At 41.2% G+C, this 13895-nt stretch overlaps 1 protein-coding gene and 1 pseudogene across 4 annotated transcripts in view; one reads left to right on the forward strand and one right to left on the reverse strand.

Annotated features, from left to right (window-relative positions):
* Lclat1 (lysocardiolipin acyltransferase 1) overlaps positions 1 to 13895 on the forward strand; it is a 135384-nt gene that overhangs the window by 71512 nt on the left and 49977 nt on the right. For all 4 annotated transcript variants that reach the window (NM_001081071.2, NM_001177967.1, NM_001177968.1 and 1 more), the window contains exon 4: positions 8379 to 8525. In NM_001081071.2, the coding sequence (NP_001074540.1) occupies positions 8379 to 8525 (147 nt within the window). The remainder of the gene's footprint in view (positions 1 to 8378; positions 8526 to 13895) is intronic.
* Gm9311 (predicted gene 9311) lies at positions 10562 to 11853 on the reverse strand (annotated as a pseudogene).

The raw sequence follows: 13895 nt of genomic DNA on the forward strand, positions 1-13895 counted from the left end.
AAGAGATGCCCATGAACATACAAGAAGCCTACAGAACTCCAAATAGACTGGACCAGAAAAGAAATTCCTCCCGACACATAATAATCAGAACATCAAATGCACTAAATAAAGATAGAATACTAAAAGCAGTAAGGGAAAAAGGTCAAGTAACATATAAAGGCAAGCCTATCAGAATTACACCAGAATTTTCACCAGAGACTATGAAAGCCAGAAGAGCCTGGACAGATGTTATACAGACACTAAGAGAACACAAATTCCAGCCCAGGCTACTATACCCAGCCAAACTCTCAATTACCATAGATGGAGAAACCAAAGTATTCCACGACAAAACTAAATTCACCCATTATCTCTCCATGAATCCAGCCCTTCAAAGGATAATAACAGAAAAAAAACCAATACAAGGACGGGAACCACGCCCTAGAAAAAACAAGAAGATAATCCCTCAACAAAACTAAAAGAAGACAGCCACAAGAACAGAATGCCAACTTTAACAACAAAAACAACAGGAAGCAACAATTACTTTTCCTTAATATCTCTTAATATCAATGGTCTCAACTCCCCAATAAAAAGACATAGACTAACAAACTGGCTACACAAACAAGACCCAACATTTTGCTGCTTACAGGAAACTCATCTCAGAGAAAAAGATAGACACTACCTCAGAATGAAAGGCTGGAAAACAATTTTCCAAGCAAATGATATGAAGAAACAAGCTGGAGTAGCCATCCTAATATCTGATAAGATTGACTTCCAACCCGAAGTCATCAAAAAAGACAAGGAGGGGCACTTCATACTCATCAAAGGTAAAATCCTCCAAGAGGAACTCTCAATTCTGAATATCTATGCTCCAAATACAAGGGCAGCCACATTCATTAAAGAAACTTTAGTAAAGCTCAAAGCACACATGGCACCTCACACAATAATAGTGGGAGACTTCAACACACCACTTTCACCAATGGACAGATCATGGAAACAGAAACTAAACAGGGACACAGTGAAACTAACAGAAGTGATGAAACAAATGGACTTAACAGATATCTACAGAACATTTTATCCTAAAACAAAAGGATATACCTTCTTCTCAGCACCTCATGGTACCTTCTCTAAAATTGACCACATAATTGGTCGCAAAACAAGCCTCAACATATACAAAAATATTGAAATTGTCCCATGCATCCTATCAGATCACCATGGACTAAGGCTGATCTTCAATGACAAAATAAATAATAGCCAACATTCACGTGGAAACTGAACAACACTCTTCTCAATGATACCTTGGTCAAGGAAGGAATAAAGAAAGAAATTAAGGACTTTTTGGAGTTTAATGAAAATGAAGCCACAACATTCCCAAACTTATGGGACACTATGAAAGCATTTCTAAGAGGGGAACCCATAGCTCTGAGTGTCTCCAAAAAGAAACTAGAGAGAGCACACATTAGCAGCTTGACAACACACCTAAAAGCTCTAGAAGGAAGGAAATTCACCCAAGAGGAGTAGAAGGCAGGAAATAATCAAACTCAGGGGTGAAATCAACCAAGTGGAAACAAGAAGAACTATTCAAAGAATCAACCAATCAAGGAGCTGGTTCTTTGAGAAAATCAACAAGATAGATAAACCCTTAGCCAGACTCACTAGAGGGCACAGGGAAAGCATCCTAATTAACAAAATCAGAAATGAAAAGGGAGACATAACAACAGATCCTGAAGAAATCCAAAACACCATCAGATCCTTCTACAAAAGGCTATACTCAACAAAACTGGAAAACCTGGACGAAATGGACAAGTTTCTAGACAGATACCAGTTACCAAAGCTAAATCAAGATCAGGTTAATGATCTCAACAGTCCTATATCCCCTAAAGAAATAGTAGCAGTCATTAATAGTCTCCCAGCCAAAAAAAGCCCAGGACCAGACTGGTTTAGTGCAGAGTTCTATCAGACCTTCAAAGAAGACCTAATTCCAGTTCTTCACAAACTATTCCACAAAATAGAAACGGAAGGTACTCTACCCAACTCATTCTATGAAGCCACAATTACTCTGATACCTGAACCACAAAAAGACCCAACAAAGATAGAGAACTTCAGACCAATTTCCCTTATGAATATCGATGCAAAAATCCTCAATAAAGTTCTTGCCAACCGAATCCAAGAACACATCAAAACAATCATCCATCCTGACCAAGTAGGTTTCATCCCAGGGATGCAGGGATGGTTCAATATACGGAAATCCATCAATGTAATCCAGTATATAAACAAACTCAAAGACAAAAGCCACATGATCGTCTCCTTAGATGCTGAGAAAGCATTTGACAAAATCCAACATCCATTCATGATAAAAGTCTTGGAAAGATCAGGAATTCAAGGCCCATACCTAAACATGATAAAAGCAATCTACAGCAAACCAATAGCCAACATCAAAGTAAATGGTGAGAAGCTGGAAGCAATCCCACTAAAACCAGGGACTAGACAAGGCTGTCCACTCTCGCCCTACCTATTCAACATTGTACTTGAAGTCCTAGCCAGAGCAATTAGACAACAAAAGGAGATCAAGGGGATACAAATTGGAAAGGAAGAAGTCAAAATATCACTTTTTGCAGATGATATGATAGTATATATAAGTGACCCTAAAAATTCCACCAGTGAACTCCTAAGCCTGATAAACAGCTTCAATAAAGTAGCTGGATATAAAATTAACTCAAACAAGTCAATGGCCTTTCTGTACAAAAAGGATAAACAGGCTGAGAAAGAAATTAGGGAAACAACACCCTTCTCAATAGTCACAAATAATATAAAATACCTTGGCGTGACTCTAACTAAGGAAGTGAAAGATCTGTATGATAAGAACTTAAAGTCTCTAAAGAAAGAAATTAAAGAAGATCTCAGAAGATGGAAAGATCTCCCATGCTCATGGATTAGCAGGATCAACATTGTAAAAATGGCCATCTTGCCAAAAGCAATCTACAGATTCAATGCAATCCCCATCAAAATTCCAACTCAATTCTTCAACGAGTTAGAAAGGGCAATCGGCAGATTCATCTGGAATAACAAAAAACCGAGGATAGCAAAAACTCTTCTCAAGGATAAAAGAACCTCTGGTGGAATCACCATGCTGGACCTAAAACTGTACTACAGAGCAATTGTGATCAAAACTGCATGGTACTGGTATAGTGACAGACAAGTAGACCAATGGAACAGAATTGAAGATCCAGAGATGAATCCACACACCTATGGTCTCTTGATCTTTGACAAGGGAGCTAAAACCATCCAGTGGAAGAAAGACAGCATTTTCAACGAATGGTGCTGGCACAACTGGCGGTTATCATGTAGAAGAATGCGAATTGATCTATTTCTATCTCCTTGTACTAAGGTCAAATCTAAGTGGATTAAGGAACTCCACATAAAACCAGAGACACTGAAACGTATAGAGGAGAAAGTAGGGAAAAGCCTCGAAGATATGGGTACAGGGGAAAAATTCCTGTATAGAACAGCAATGGCTTGTGCTGTAAGATCAAGAATCGATAAATGGGACCTCATAAAATTGCAAAGCTTCTGCAAAGCAAAAGACACCGTCAATAAGACAAAAAGGCCACCAACAGATTGGGAAAGGATCTTTACCTTTCCCAAATCGGATAGGGGACTAATATCCAATATATATAAAGAACTCAAGAAGATGGACTCCAGAAAATCAAATAACCCCATTAAAAAATGGGGCTCAGAGCTGAACAAAGAATTCTCACCTGAGGAATACCGAATGGTAGAGAAGCACCTGAAAAAATGTTCAACATTCTTAATCATCAGGGAAATGCAAATCAAAACAACACTGAGATTCCACTTCACTCCAGTCAGAATGGCTAAGATCAAAAACTCAGGTGACAGCAGATGCTGGGGAGGATGTGGAGAAAGGGGAACACTCCTCCATTGTTGGTGGGATTGCAAGCTTGTACAACCACTCTTGAAATCAGTCTGGCGGTTCCTCAGAAAATTGGACATAGTACTACCGGAGGATCCCGCAATACCTCTCCTGGGCATATATCCAGAAAATGTCCCAACCGGTAAGAAGAACACATGCTCCACTATGTTCATAGCAGCCTTGTTTATAATAGCCAGAAGCTGGAAAGAACCCAGATGCCCCTCAACAGAGGAATGGATACAGAAAATGTGGTACATTTACACAATGGAATACTACTCAGCTATTAAAAAAACTGAATTTATGAAATTCCTAGGCAAATGGATGGACCTGGAGGGTATCATCCTGAGTGAAGTAACCCAATCACAAAGGAACTCACACAATATGTACTCACTGATAAGTGGATATTAGCCCAGAAACTTAGGATACCCAAGATATAAGATACAACTTGCCAAACGCATGAAATTCAAGAAGAACGAAGACCAAAGTGTGGACACTTTACCCTTTCTTAGAAATGGGAACAAAACACCCATAGAAGGAGTTACAGAGACAAAATTTGGAGCTGTGACGAAAGGATGGACCATCTAGTGATTGCCATATGCAGGGATCCATCCCAAAATCAGCTTCCAAAAGCTGACACCATTGCATACACTAGCAACATTTTGCTGAAAGGACCCAAATATAGCTCTCTCTTGTGAGACAATGCCGGGGCCTAGCAAACACAGAAGTGGATGATCACAGTCAGCTATTGGATGGGTCACACGGCCCCCAATGGAGGAGCTAGAGAAATTACCCAAGGAGCTAAAGGGAACTGCAACCCTATAGGTGGCACAACAATATGAACTAACCAGTACCCCGGAGCTCTTGTCTTTAGCTGCATATGTATCAAAAGATGGCCTAGTCGGCCATCACTGCAAAGAGAGGCCCATTGGACTTGCAAACTTTATATGCCCCAGTACAGGGGATCGCCAGGGCCAAAAAGGGGGAGTGGGTGGGTAGGGAATTGGGGTGGGTATGGGGGACCTTTGGGATAGCTTTGAAAATGTAAACGAGGAAAATACCTAATTAAAAAAAAAAAAGAAAAAAGAAGGAAAAAAAAAGAAAAAAACAAGTATTGGCTTTAGACATGGATAAACTATGTACTGGTGACAGTAAAATGGAGAGAGAAAATTCCTTTTAAGACGTTCTTGTTTATTTATTTTTTCTCTTTTTAAATGAAAACCAACCAACATTTCCATGAGAAAGAACAGTGATGCTGTCTAAGTAGAAGGGAAAATGGTAGTGGCTTCAGGGCAGGGATCACAGCCCCTTAAGCAGAGAGGTGAGAAAGGCTGGGTGATGCAGGCTCCCTTGCATTTATTTCCATGTGTGTACCCCTGTGGATGACACTGTGCACATGCAGAGGTAAGAGGACAACTCGAGGCAGCCACTTCTCTCTACCGTGTGCATTCTGGGGATTAAACTCAGGACATCAGGTTGGCTGCGAGAACATTTTCCTTCCGAGCTGCCTTGCCAGACCGAGAATGAGCTTTATAAATGTGAGCATAATAGAAACAAACGTGAAGGAACTGTCCAGTGTTAAAGAGCCAAACATTTTAAACAATTGGACATGTAATATGAATAATGATTCTTAGAGCATTTATGTTATTCATAATACATAGAGAAATTCAAGAGCATATTATTGGAGAGATGCTGTTTGGAATATACTTTGTGGTGATTTTATAAAGGGTTATCAATATATTTTTTGAGTTATGTGTGTGTGTCCCTGTGTGTGGGTGTGACTTGTGAGTACAGGTGCCTGTGGAACCAGGTGTCAGAGCTTTTGTAGCTGGAGTTAGGAGTGAGCTGCCAACATGGATGCTGAGAACCAAAGTTGGGTCCTTTGAGAGAGCAATAAGTTCTCTTAGCCACTGAGCCATCTCTTCAGACCCTTCACACTGATCTAAACCATTTGACGCTGTAATCTTAAACCAGTAGAGTAAGGGTAAAATGCTGGAAGACTGAGGCATAAGGATCATGTTGTTGTGAGTTTAAAGCCAGCATAGGCTACAAAATGAGTGTGAGGCTGGCTTGGGCTACACTGTGAGACAATGTCTCAAAACAAAATAAAACTAAACAAACAAATAAGAAAAAAACAAACAAAAACATAGCTTTGGGACCAGCCCGCCTGTGTCTGAAGCCTGGTTCCCACTGGTTTGCATCGCAAAGTGCTTTCTTCATGCATTAGAGCTTTTTACCTGAATCATAGTTGCCCTAAGGATTAATGAAATGTTCAGAATAATACCAAGCACGCTGCTAGCATTCACCAAATGTTTTTCTATAATTATACTATTTATTCATAAAATAGCTGGTGTGGAAAATAACCATTGGCAAATATTAAAAACAAAGATATGGTTGTTGAAATAAAGTCAATTATTGGGACAAAAGAGAAAAATCATAAAAGCTTGAGCAGTGGGCAGCCTGATGCATGGATGAGTTGGGTTTGGCTTCTTCCTGGCTGCTAGCCGCACTAGCCGCACTGAGGGATGGAAGGCTGTGGGAAATGTTCCGAAATTCTGAGGAAACAGTGATTTGGAACCTCAAATTCTATTTTTAGTCAAACCAGCTTCCAAAGTTGAACCAAAAATACATTTCAGGAATGTGAGGACAGAAACAATTTTCAAAAGACAGGATTAACAGGACACAGCAAAGAGGTCGGCAAACTTGGGGTCAAATCTAAATATTAAAAACATTTCTGTCAAGTTTAGGAATGTGAGAGAAAAGTCAAGAGTCTTTGGAGCAGTCGGGTGATTCCTACAAACCCTGCAACAAGAATGGTAGGAAGCAAACATTTTGGGCATTATTAATGTACTTTTTAAAAATTGAAATTAAATTTAAACTGGAGTCTTTTGGTTTTACACAGTGATGGAATTAAGAGCTGTTTTGGTTTCTGGAGATCAATAATTGAGCTCAGTGTTGAAGGCATTCTGTGGTTCCACAGGCTTACCAAATACAGAAAGCTGAAACACACACAGACGTAAAATGGGATGTGTTGTTTCCAAGGCAGTCGAGCAAATGTCAGCACACTGTCTGCCAGTGGGCAGGATTATGCTTCCTACTTCGGGCCATACTGTCCCTGTGGCAGCCATGCTCTCCTGTGGCACCTGATGCTCCTTGACATTGTCAAACAGAAATAGCTATTGATAGTGTATATGAACAAATGGGTTGCCTGAGTTCTAGGAAACCTGGATTTTAGAGAACAAGGGAAGGGGCAAAGAAAACTTAATTTCAACAAAAGACAGAAAAAAAAGAGGAGGTTTAACAGAAATGACAGGAAACATGAAAAATGTCTGGAAAAACTTGCCCCTAATAAAAATGATTGGAGTAAAGATTTCTAGGAGAGATAAGAGATTCTCAGGCTGTACTGAGGCTAAGTCGTAGGGGAGCAGGAGGTAGGTAGGCCATGGCACATCTGCATTCCAGAACAGCACTGCTTGTTTGCAAGATATTATTACTCTTCATCCCTGGCTGCCAAGATGAGTGTTGCAGTTATTACTATGTAAGTGTTAGAGAGGAAGAGTCTCATGGGTATCGTGGAGATGGACCCATACCATAGGCTGGCAAGACTGGGCCTGGAGTTAGAATCAGGATCAGACCCGTGGCTCAGCAGCAAGAGGTTTTGACCTTTATTACATATGCCGTCTTTATTGCACAACTCACAGTGTTTGCTGTTCCAAGGTCCTAGAGGAAATTTTAAGAGAGGTAGATATTCGGTTGGCCTAAGAGTAACTGTTGGACCCATGCTTTCATTCTTTGTGAGCTTTTTCAGAAACCGCACATAGGCTACCCTAAGTTAGGCATCTTCTACAGAAGCTCCAAGGGCTGTAGCCAGGGCAAGATTGGCAGTCATCTGAAACACAGATGGGCTCATCAAGGCTACCTTTTCAGCAATAAGGTGGGTCTGCCTCTGGGAAAGGCAGTGTGCCCACATATACATAGCAGATAGAATTTCCCATTTCATTTAAGTAAAATCTGAAGTGAATACCATTGAAAATAGCATTTGCATTTACTCTGAGAGTACAGAAAAGGAAATACTATAGAATTCTTATGTGACATGAGAAAATTCTTTGCTTACTACTTGATAAACATTAGTGCCTTGATAATAGTGGCAAGCTATGGCTTAAAGGAGGTTTTAAAGAATTTATCGAGTGGTACTGCACACCTTTGATCCCAGCACACAGGAGGCAGAGGCAGGCAGATCTCTGAGGTCAAGGCCAACTTGGTCTACAGTGTGAGTTCCAAGACAGCCAAGGCTATACAGAGAAGCCCTGTCTGGGAGAGGTGAGAAAACAACAATTTTGCAAACCCCAGTATTTCCAAAATTAGTACTAAATATATGGTATGTTGTAGAATGGTATTATAGTGTAAAAAAATCGAAGACCTGAAAGTTTTGCTATTGAAGTTTGTACAAATGCTTGTTATTTTTTTTTTCTAGGCTGGGCCATGCAAGTTGCGGCCTTTATCTTTATTCATAGGAAGTGGAAGGATGATAAGAGCCATTTTGAAGACATGATTGATTATTTTTGTGCCATCCATGAACCACTACAGCTTCTCATTTTTCCAGAAGGAACTGACCTCACAGGTAAGGTAGGCTGGGTTTGGGTTACAGAATTTATAAACTTACACACCACTAGTCAAATCTCCTACCCTGTGTGTGAATATGAGCAAAATGGATGGACAACCCCTTAGGTCACTCAGTTAATGGTACCCAAGTCTGACTTGAAGATACAATCCTGAAGTTCCATGAACTCAGAATGATGCATGCAGATTACAAGTTTAAGACCAGCCTGAGCAACTTCCTGACTCAGTGCCTCAAAATACAGAATGACAAGATGGCTAGGAATAGAGCTCACCGGGGGACTGTTGTGAGGCCCTGCGTCCAATTCCCAGTGTCATGGAGTGAGGGGAAGACCAAAAAGAAAACAACATTGAAAATATAATTGTATAAATTTTATTATAAAAACCTTGCAAATAAGTAAAATATCACACACTCAAATTAACTAGAGTGAAATTCTGTACAAGTCAATTCAGTACTGTGAGGATAGGTGCTCAGGATGAAAGTAGGGTAGCTTGACAAGAATTCAACATTTTCAGTATCAAATGTATTTTAGACAAGTTATTTCAGTGTATAAATATATTATTAAGTCAAATACAATTTTTATTCTTTGAGAATTTTATATTTGAATATAGTTTACTTTTTACCACATTTACTTCCCACTCTTCCCTGTAACATAGCTTCCAGATCTGCCTCCTTTCCTCATCAAAAGCTGGGTGTGATGGCCTAAGCTATTTGTAATCCCAGTACTTGGGAAGCACAGGCAGAAAGCTTGTCACAGGGTCAGCCTGAGCTCAGTGAGCCCCAAGCCCGCCTAGGCTGATAAGTAAGGCTGTCTCAGAAACAGTTATTAAAGCCAACCAGTAAAACAGCCGCTGCCTCACCGACCCAGGACTTCTGTTTGAACTTATTATGAATTGGATTTATTATGGGCAACCACAAGAGGTCATTATTTTTCATGTTCATAGTCCTAGAAATGACTTAAAGTATTTATATTTTAAGCCCTACAATATATCCTTCAAATATTAGCCTCTATCTTTACATAAACTGAATTCCAAAATGATATTGAGGTAGACTTAATCTCTTCTACCAGTTCTGTATATTCTCTTCCAAAGTATTATTTTTCCTGTAAACCATTTATCCTTCAAGTTCTTTTATATAAGAAAAGAATCTAAAAGTAACTAATTTTAAATCTTATGACCTTTCCACTGATACTTAAATTATCTCCCTACTAGAAAAAAGCTTTGTCTCTTGAGAAAAACCATTTATACTTGTGTTGGAGATGGGATGCAGAACTGTATATTTGGAACCTTTCTACTTCAGCAAATAAAAACAAGATTAATAAAAACACTACATAGTCTGTCACATGTACTAAAGTAGTGTTTTTACAGAGCAGACCTAACATGGATAAGTGTAGAGCTATTCTGGTTGATTATTGGAAGGCTTTGGGAGGACTTAGGGTTGAATTAGAGGGAGCTCTGTAGAAAAAGGCCAAAGGGGCCCTTTCTCCAGTGTGATAAACCATTCCTTCAAAGAGTGATTCAGCAGGATGTGAGAGGGTGTTGTGGTATGCTGTATGCGGGGACACAAACCTAAGAGGGCATGGAATGAAAGACAAAATGGGCAAGTCGTATGGCAAAGAGGAATATAAACTTATCTTCCAGGACCTGTAATATGCAGCACAACACAGTAGTGATCTCAAATATCTTTGATCAAGAACCAACAGGGATGTTTCAAAGTCCAATTTGCAACCGAAAGCTGGACTTTCAGAAAACTCTGAATAAAAAAACTACAAAGCTTCCCAACAGAGGTCTTCCCTCTGTCCCAAATAAACACTGGTGCCCCACCCACCCGACAGTACCTCTAGGATTTTTATTCTTTATGCATAGCGTAACGTCTCATAAGTACCCACTTTTATAAATTGGCATTTTCCACCGCATTTAATGTTTCTTTTCAGCTTCACAAAGAAACCAGGAAATAAAACTGTCAATGACACTTGCAGCATACACTCTAACAGAAGATAAAAACCTGATAAGAGCGAGATGCATCTAGGCTGTTGTACATAACAAAGACAGATTTTAAAGTGCAAGTCAAAGTCTGCAGCTTTCAAGGGAGCGTTTAGACTCATCAGTGTCTTTAAAGCAAGCTTCAGAATAAAATTCCAGTTTGTTCTTCATGACATCTGTTTAAGACTTAAAAAAAAAAAACCCCACAAAAGTCCACCTCACATGGGTAAAACAGAGTCTCATATCCTAAGGCTAACTCAGCTGTGGCGCGTCTGGCCCTTCTTCTCTCTGGCGGGCTTGGGTTTAGGGATGTACTGGTTATTAGCCTGGTTCCTTCTGGAAGTAATGGATGGCTTTGTTCAATCCTCCTTCTAGTAGAACCTCAGGTTCCCACCCCAGCATCACTTTTGCTTTTTTGGTGTCTGTTTTTCTTTTCTGTGAGTCATCCTGGGCTTCCGAGAGAAACTGAATTTCACTTCCACTACCCAACAAGGTCCTTACTTAACTGAGCAAATTCCAGGGTTGCGTGTTCCTCTGGATTTCCCACGTTGATAGGACTGCTGACAAGGCTGTTCATCAGTGCTGCTAGGCTATTCACCAGGTCACTAACGTACTGGCATGCCAGTGTCGGAGACCCAGATCCATATACTGTGAGTGGCTCCCCTTGTAGTGCTTGTAAGATGAAGTTGCTGACAACCTGTCTATCATTCATATGCATTTGTGGCCCAAAAGGTGTTGAAGATCCTTGCTACCTGTACTTCCATACCTTCCTGCTTCATGTAGGCATAGCACATGGTCTCTGCAACACGTTTGCCCTCATCATAGCAGGCTCGGGGTCCTATGGGTTTCACGTGGTCCCAGTAGTCTTCACTTTGAGGGTGGACCTCAGGATCTCCATATTCCTTGGAAGTGGAGGCTAGGAGCAGACGGGCACCCTCGTACTTTGCCAGTCCCAACATGTTTAGTGTTCCAATTGTATTAGTCTTCAGTATCTTAACGGGGGTTGTACATGTAGTGTGGTAGGAGGCTGGAGATGCCAGATGGTGTATCTGGTCAACTTCGATGTAGAGCAGCTCGAAGTTTTCATGGCCAATCCACTGTTCCACATTGCTCTTCCTGCCAGTGAAGAAGTTGTCCACAACGGTCACCTTGTGACCATCTATCATGAGTTTGTCAGTTAGATGGGAGCCCACAAAGCCTGCGTCTCCAGTGATCAAAATTCTTTTCCGGCCCTTTTCTGATTGAAAACTTTACTGGTGGGTATTTCTGGGTAAAACTTTTTTCCAAATCTCTGATTTTCTCTCTTTATGGTTCAACAGTCTCTTCAATCTTGCTTTCGATCTTTATTTGTTTGGTTGTTTGTTTGTTTTTTTTCGAGACAGGGTTTCTCTGTATAGCCCTGGCTGTCCTGGAGCTCACTTTGTAGACCAGGCTGGCCTCGAACTCAGAAATCCACCTGCCTCCGCACTCCCGAGTGCTGGGATTAAAGGTGTGCGCCACCACGCCCGGCTGCTTTCGATCTTTAGTTCACCATTTTCCTGGATACGCCTGTTGAGCATAAAGCTCATGCTAACAAAGTCGCCCCAAACAGAGGCAGCCTAGGCCAACAGTGTGATGCTCAGCAGAAGCTTCATCCTCCTGCGGTTGACTGAAGAGACAAGGCTCTGCAGCCCCTTGCTCACCATGCCCTGGAACCGCAGGGGTCTGGAGCCTGCTGGGTCCGCCCACCCACAGCACAGCGCACCACAGCCCAAGCCCCGCTCCTGTGTGCCAGCACCCTCCCCCCACTCTTTCTCCCCCACCCCCTCCTCCCATGCCCATCTTCCTGCCAGAAGCATGACTTTTTAAAATTTCTTAGATATTTTCTTTATTTGCATTTCAAATGTTATCCCCTTTCCTAGTTTCCCCTCCAAAAATCTCCTATGTCTTCCCCACTCCCCCTGCTCCCCGACCCCACCACTCCCATTCCTGGCCCTGCCATTCTACTATACTGGGACATAGAACCCTCACAGGACCAAGGCTCTCCTCCCACTGATAACCAACTAGGCCAGCCTCTGCTACATAGGCAGCGAGAGCCATGTGTCCCACCATGTGTTTTCTTTGGTTGGTGGTTTAGTCCCAGGGAGCTCTGGGGGTACTGGTTAGTTCATATTGTTGTTCCTCCTATGCAGCTGCAAACCCCTTCAGCTCCTTGGGTCCTTTCTCTAGCTTCTTCATTGGGGACCCTGTGTTCAGTCCAATGGATGACTGTAAGCATCCACTTCTGTATTTTTCAGGCACTGGGAGAGCCTCTCAGGAGACAGCTTTATCAGGCTCCTGCCAGCAAGCTCTTGTTGGCTTCTGCAATAGTGTCTGAGTTTGGTAGTTGTTTATAGAGTGGATCCCCAGGTGGGGCAGTCTCTGGATGGTCAGGCTGTAGACCAGGCTAGCCTCAAACTCATAAATCCACCTCCCTCTGCCTCCCAAGTGCTGGGATTAAAGGCGTGCACCACCACTGCTGGGCTAAAACCCTAGTCAAACATTTTATATTCTGATTTAAGTTCTGAATCTAGTTTGCTTGCATACTTTTAAATTAGTATGTTTCATGGCTTTCTATACGTTTTGTCTGTGTATACTATTATTGTTTATAACATCTTGTTAAGGGAAGAAGTATATATTGGGAAATTATAAAGCACAGAAGTAGACAGACATAGAGGCTGCTGTAATTCCATAGTCCCTGAATGAACACGATTTGAATTTTTAGTTCATTTTGCTCATCATTTAGTCACAGATTCTTACATACATGCTCACATTCTTAGAAATATACGTGCACATACATACCAGCTCCTTTATAACCTTAAAACCAGCAAAGAGAACATGTGTTTTGTGCCCATTTTATTTCTTACTTACATTGTAATCTTTCATATCTTTGGACCTTTGAGCTGATTGTGCAGTTTATATTATGTATTCGGGTTTTTAAAGAAAGAAATATTTAAGGAGAGAGCATGGTGTGCTTTAAGGGAGTGGTTTTTGAAACAGCAGACCTTGCAAGTTCAGATTGGGCCAGTGGTAGTCCTGGGAAGAGCAGCAGTTGAAACCTAAAAGTGGACTACATCATCTTCTGTGTAGTGCAGTTAAGGATACCCTTGTTTCTAAGACAGTTGATTTACATGAAACCCAGTCACATTGTGCAGTAAGTAGTCTGCCCTACTACTCTACCAATTGGAATAGCAATCCTATCAAAAAGTACCTTTACCAGAATCTCTAGAATAAAAGTTTGTACCATCCTAGTTTCTTTTCTGATGTTGTGATAAACATCTTAACTGAAAGCAGGTTAGTGGAGAACTGGGTTTACATCGCCTTACACTCCCAGGTCACAGTCCATCTCTGTGTGGAAGGCAAGGCAGGAACT

This window comes from Mus musculus, chromosome 17 (genome assembly GCF_000001635.26).
Source record: "Mus musculus strain C57BL/6J chromosome 17, GRCm38.p6 C57BL/6J".
NCBI classification, from domain to species: Eukaryota; Metazoa; Chordata; class Mammalia; order Rodentia; family Muridae; genus Mus; species Mus musculus.